Source organism: Rhagoletis zephyria, unplaced genomic scaffold, assembly GCF_001687245.7.
Source record: "Rhagoletis zephyria isolate East Lansing unplaced genomic scaffold, Rhagoletis_zephyria_1.1 Rzeph_scaffold_02258, whole genome shotgun sequence".
NCBI classification, from domain to species: Eukaryota; Metazoa; Arthropoda; class Insecta; order Diptera; family Tephritidae; genus Rhagoletis; species Rhagoletis zephyria.
In genome coordinates, this window is record NW_016159342.1 from 1 (window position 1) to 6,272 (window position 6,272).

Genomic DNA, 6,272 nt, shown 5'->3' on the forward strand with positions numbered 1-6,272 from the left:
AGTTTTGTGCTACTCTGATGTAATGCAGGGATGGAGTATATGGTCCTGCCCTAGGACATCGCAATGTTAATTGGACCATATTTTTTATATGAATTGTGGTTAATTTTGGAGTACTCTTTGGTCCTTAGGGAATACTCTTTACACGCAAGCATGGAGTAGTCGCGATTTTTGCAGGGTAATGCATAATTTCAGATGGCCTACTTAAGGAGAAATTGTTGATTAACTTTCACTATTCATTTTCAGATCATACATTTAATCTGCACTTAGTCCCCTTTCAGACACGTCAAGTCTTGCTTTCAAGTCTGCTCGTTCGTTGGCGAAGGAGGTGGGAAGAGAGGGGAAGAGTACAGATACCTCCGTACCGTCAATTCGTTTCAAGTTTTCTTGTCTCTTTTGAACTTTTCGTTGCTTCCCATTTAACATTTGGAATTTGACACTGAAGGCAGTATAAATGCAAAAAATGGAATACCAAAAAGAAATTATTTTAAGAGAAATCTTGGACGTCACCACCAAATTTATTGAACAAGATAGCGATGACGAAATTGTTTATGGTAAGAGATTGAACTTAAACTTAATACAAACGCATGTACTAATTATTTTTATGAAAAAGGCTTACATGATTTGTGCGAAAAAGCTGCTGCACTACCGGGAAGAATACGAAAACGTATGTGGGTAAAGGAGTGGAGAGCTGAGAAGAATAATCGAGGCTCTTTTGTGTTCCTAACCAAGGAACTTCTCACTTCAGATTCTGGGGGTTTCAAAAGTCAATTTGACATTTTATTAGATCTGGTTAAACCAGAAATCGAGCGGCGTAGTTCGCTGAGAAGAGAAACTATTTCTGCAGCGGAGAAGTTTGGCCGTGACGTTGAGATTTCTTGCCACTGGTATGTTCTGTAATCGCAGGAAAATCAAAGTGTAGTGCATTAAACAAATATATTTATTTTAGGTGAAACGTTTATAAGTTACCAAACACGTTTGTCAACGTCCTTTATTAGCGAGACCATACCCGAAGTGTGCAAAATATTATTTGAAAAATTGAAAGTGCTACACCTGCGTGTACGTAAATTTGTTAGTCTTTCCTAAACATAAATTGTATAAGTTTATTATTTAAAGATGCCAAGCAACTTTGCGGAATGGGAAGCTATAGCGAAAGAATTCGCCATAAAGTGGCAATTTCCAAATTGTTTAGGCGCATTGGACGGCAAGCACATCAACTTTCGGCCGCTGCGGAAGGACGGTGCATTTTATCGTAACTACAAGGGCACTTATAGTGTAATTCTATTGGCCTTAGTTGATGCCAATTGCCGTTTTGTATTTGTGGATGTAGGGACTAATGGGCGTGCGAATGATGCTGGTGTGCTACAACAGAATCGCCTTAAAGAAATTTTAGAAAAAGAACATTTGCCAAAAAGCTCTTTAATTGGAAGGGGACGGAATGTTCCCTATGTTGTTGTAGGGGACGACGCTTTTCCGCTACAAAAGCACATAATGAAGCCATATCCGTATCACACGAAAAATAAAAAGAAACAAATATTTAATTTACGGCTCTCTCGAGCTAGGCATGTTGTTGAGCATGCGTTTGGAACCCTAAGCAATAGATTTCGAGTTTTTTTAACCACAATGAACCTAAAAGTTGACACCGTAGAAAAAGTCACATTGGCTTGTATCGCAATTCATAATTTTCTTTTACAAACCGATAATACATATATCAACACGCCCCTAGAAACTGCAAGTATTAGCAATACCCAGAAGTTTATACAGATGTACCATATAATCCACGAAAAGGCGAAGCTGAACTCATAAGGCAAGAGTTCACAGAATATTTTAACGAAGAAGGCAAATTATAAATTAAAAAGTATAATTTATAAGCTCATATTAATATGTTGTTCCTACCCTATAATACAAATATTATTAAAAAAAAGGTCAAACTTTCGTAAAAATTTCTAGCTTTTTTAATAAGATTTTCCTTTAAAGATTCTGAGTATGCAGTTTTGTAGCCCATTAAATTTTTTTATAAAAAATTCCAACACTGAAGTATCTACAACTTATGGCTTTTTTTGGCCCTTTTTTGTTTGGTAATGGTATTGCTTATTTTCTTCCATATAAAAAAAAGAAAATGCGACTGTAGATGAGTCCGCCGAAAATTCGTATTTCTTTTAGTTTCTAGATGGTAAGCAATCTATGTATGAGTTTTTAATGAAATATCTTTAAATAAAGGGTTATAAAAACGTTTATAAAAAGCTTTATTTTGAAAATTTTTAGTAAGTTTATATTCATACGCTTATAAACAATTTTTTTAACCTTTATTATAAGTTTACACTTTTACGCTTATTAAAAGCTTTCTTTTCAGCATATATTGTAAGTTTATATTTCTACGCTTATAACCAAGGCTCCTTTTCGATTATATTACGCTTACTTTCAAGCGTTTTATAAACAAAAAATCAACGTTTTGTAAGCTTAATGTTTATAATACAAAACTTTAATAAGACTTTCTTTAAGTTTAATTTGCTTGTTGGGTAGAAACAATTACATAACATAAACACAAACAAAAAATCTAAAATTCAGTTCATTTTATAACTTAAAAAAAAGGTTACTTAGTCATTGTACTTTGTACTTTATCAGATTTTAAAACTTTAAAGCCACATTTAAAAATGTCTAAGAGCCACCGCACACCACAGACTTTATCAGCCGCCGATTTAGTTGGGCTCGCTTCAAATAAATGAAGATGTATGGAAGTGCGAACGCTACACCAACTTAATCGCGCCCGACTAAGTAGTTGTGCTGCAATGGAAACACTAGCGAGCCCAACTAAATCGGCGGTCTGTGGTGTGGGGTGGCTCTTAAATGATTTTGTCGGTGGATGGCGATTTTTTTAAATATCAAAATCTTCATCGCTGAAAATACCCCGCATTGATTCCTCTAAAATATCCCGTGAAGGAATCGGAGACGGTGGTGATGCAGTGGAATATGATGACGCAGTTCTTTTTATTATGGTTTCCTGCCAGTATTTATTAATAACACCTTGAACCTCCATAACTGCTTGCGGCTGATACTCCTCATCCACCTCTTCCATCTGCTCAGTCACTTGCCGACCCAACCACTCAAATTTATTTTTATTTGCTTTTCTGTCAGCTATCATTTCGGCTTTTTTGGTACCTTTTCTGTGCTTAAGGGACTGGAAGCGTCATCAGAACCTTCTTCGACCTGAAACATATACAACAAATATGCATACATTGAAATAAATGTCATAAGCATGTTTATATCGCATAAAATATACTTACATTAGTAACACTTTGACGGAATTGCACATGATTGTGTAAAAATTTTAGTTGATCAAAGCACCAAAGCTTCGGACAGTGGACATCATCAACACCAGCGCCACTTTTTTTGGAATTCTTCACCGACCGACATTCTTGCAAATATTGCGTTCGCAAACTTTTCCATTTTTTCTTAAGGTAGTCTACCGTTATGCACCCATCAATTTCTTGCATCTTCGCTAGAATATCATGGAGCGCCATTGCTTTTTTCTGGCGGTCTAAATAGTCCTTGGAGCTCACGGAGTAAAGACATTCATGCTCCTGGTACAAATATATAAATTTCTCAATACTTTCCCTGGTCCACTTATATGCCATTGTCTAAGAAATACAAATAATACAATTTCGCCAAACTCATATTCAATTTTCAGCGTGGGACTTACTAGAAAATATTTTCAAATCAAATTATGACGCTTGTGAAAGCAAATAGAAAACACAAAAGAGAATGCGAAAAAAATTGCTTTCAAGACTTGACGTGTCTGAAAGGGGACTTAAATTGCCAATATTGGCTATTTATGTAAATATGAGATATGTAACCCTGGGCATGAATCACGTAACTTTGAAACGATTGTCGTTCAAACGATACTGACAAAACGATGCCGTCAAAACACTGATTCATGCATTTGTTTTGCTGTTACGTGCTACTGTTACTGTTACGTGAAACAAAACTGGAATTGAGTGGGCAATATGGCACAAACAATCCAACAATTTTTGGTTTTCATGAAACAAGACAATGTCAGCACGATATCGTCCAGACGATTGTCGTCATACATGATTCATGCCCTGTGTTGTACCAAACAACCAAGATTGATTGGTAGGTTGTTTTATCAATCCCACCAAATCCCACGAAAAACAGTCAGCTATTCAGCACAAAATGTATACAAACAAGGAAATGCAACAACAATTTCAAGGAACAAGCAGCATTGCTGCCAATTGTTTGGCATAATTGAACAAAAGTTTCGTTCCTCAACTTTTCTGGACAAAACCTGTAAAACTGTCAAAAAGCAAAACTGCTCTCTGAGAAAGAGAGAAAAACCAAAAAGTACGGGAATGCTTTTCGGGTAAAAACTGGTAAAACTGTCAAATACACCGTGGGCGTCATTTTTTGCTTACATGGCAGTTTTTATCATTTGGCAATCTGCTAAATTATAAGCAAATACACAGGAAAATTAACAAAAAATACCTTCAGAACTTGAAATTTCCTCGCTACGATATATTTAATAAGATGTAAATGCAGATGTACGTTTGTTTTTGCTTATTCATCATTCCAATCGTTTGATCAGCTGGTGGTTTGACACTTTACCAGATTTTACCAGCAGAAACTCTTCGGGCAAAATCTTGCAACTTCTGTCACAGAGAGGGCCGATTTTATTCTCCCATTTTTCCCCTACTTTGCCAGAGAACCGAGTACGGGAACGCTTTCCGGCAAAATTCTGTAAATTCCTGCAACTTCTTGCGAGTTAGGGAATGCAACTAAAGTTGATCTGAAACCCAAGAAAGCTAAGGCTCAATTTCAGATGGCCTACTTAAATAGAGATTGTTGTTTAACTTCCACTATTCATTTTCAGATCATACATTCAATCTGCACTTAAATGGCCAATATTGGCTATTTATATATGAGATATGCAACCCTGTGTTTGTACCAAACAACCAAGATTGATTGGTAGGTTGTTTAATCAATCCCACCAAATCCCACCAAAAAACAATCAGCTGTTCAATACGAAATGTAAAGAAACAAGCAAATGCAACCACAACTTCGAGGAACAAGCAGCAGTGCTACCAATTGTTTGATATATTTAATGGGGCTTTCAGACAAGGCGATTTTTCAGGCAACTTTTGCGTTCAACTCACGCAGGGTTGGATGAAAAAAAATTGAATGGCTGAAAATATACAAATATAAAAACCATATAAAAATATTCGCCATAAAAAGGCGTTTGCATTGTTCAACTTTGCATTCTACTTTTGATTGAACGACCTTTCAACTAATCGCTTTTAACAAGGTTGGTCGCCAGTCAACATTTGGCTATTCAACTTTTTTTTCGTGCAACCCTGCGTGAGTTGAAAGCAAAACTTGAACGCAAAATTTCCTCGTGCGAACGTCTTTTAATCTGAAACCCAACGAAAGTTAAATGCCATTTAAACAACAATCCACAATTGAACGTAAGTGCCATTTAAATATTCAGTTGAAATTTGCCCTAAAAGGCATTTAAACAACAATCTACAATTAAACTTAAGTGTTGTTAAAATATTAATTTTAAATTAGCCCTAAGGGCCGTTTTCTGAAGTAATCTTTAACTTCAAAGCTCACTTTATATATAAAGGCTGAATTAAAAATAAAGCTATATCTAAAGCATTTCTGCTTTCGCTTTCGGTTTTTGACGTATGTATGTTTCTTGGTTGTAAACGAATTTAAAACTGCTAATAAAATGCTTTACTTTAGACACAATCAGGAATTTTTACGCAACTAATTATAAAGTGAGCTTTAAAGTTATAGGTAACTTGAGACCCGAAATCAGAAAGTGATTTGACGTATGCAGACAATAGGGGTCTTCCCTTAAACTCGTAAACCTTGTAAAGCTCGTAAATTTACGAGTCTCGTAAAAGAATTGTCTAAATTTGTATGGAGCTCTATTTATGAGACCCTCGTAAATTTACGAAGCAAATTTGATGCGCAAACGACCTCGCAAACTTCAGTGTTGTCGAGGGGCCGAAATTTTATATTTAGTCTGTTCCAATAGCAGTCCGGTTTACAGGATTTAGTCAGAACTTACAGGAAGTCGTTCCTATTGACATAAAACCTGTAAGTGGGAACACATTTGAGAGAGTAACTGAGCAACTGTTCCTAGTCAGAAGTTACAGGATTTAGTCCGGAGTTTCTTTTCCTGTAAGTTCATGAAAAGTGTCAAACGATCAGCTGATTTGCAGGTGCAAGCAAAAACTAACAGCGGTGAAAGCAAA

The 6,272-nt window shown here is 36.0% G+C and overlaps 2 protein-coding genes across 5 annotated transcripts; one reads left to right on the forward strand and one right to left on the reverse strand.

The window, feature by feature from the left end:
• The first annotated feature begins 366 nt into the window (after positions 1-366).
• On the forward strand, positions 367-1,916 carry LOC108366410 (uncharacterized). Of its 4 annotated transcripts, none has more exons than XM_017620818.1 (3): positions 367-551; positions 611-884; positions 947-1,916. In XM_017620818.1, exon 3 carries the CDS (start codon positions 1,114-1,116, stop codon positions 1,801-1,803), a length of 690 nt encoding a protein of 229 aa, XP_017476307.1. In that variant the 5' UTR covers positions 367-551; positions 611-884; positions 947-1,113; the 3' UTR covers positions 1,804-1,916. The 4 variants fall into 3 exon arrangements, with proteins under 4 accessions (XP_017476308.1, XP_017476307.1, XP_017476310.1 ...); XM_017620819.1 differs by having other exon boundaries at positions 367-884; positions 947-1,056; positions 1,114-1,916; XM_017620817.1 differs by having other exon boundaries at positions 367-884.
• Positions 1,917-2,578: 662 nt separating this feature from the next.
• On the reverse strand, positions 2,579-3,741 carry LOC108366411 (uncharacterized). The gene is made up of 3 exons (XM_017620822.1): positions 3,698-3,741; positions 3,282-3,635; positions 2,579-3,204 (listed from the first exon to the last, which is right to left on the reverse strand). Exons 2-3 carry the CDS (start codon positions 3,630-3,632, stop codon positions 3,136-3,138), a joined length of 420 nt encoding a protein of 139 aa, XP_017476311.1. The 5' UTR covers positions 3,633-3,635; positions 3,698-3,741; the 3' UTR covers positions 2,579-3,135.
• Between the last annotated feature and the right edge of the window lie 2,531 nt (positions 3,742-6,272).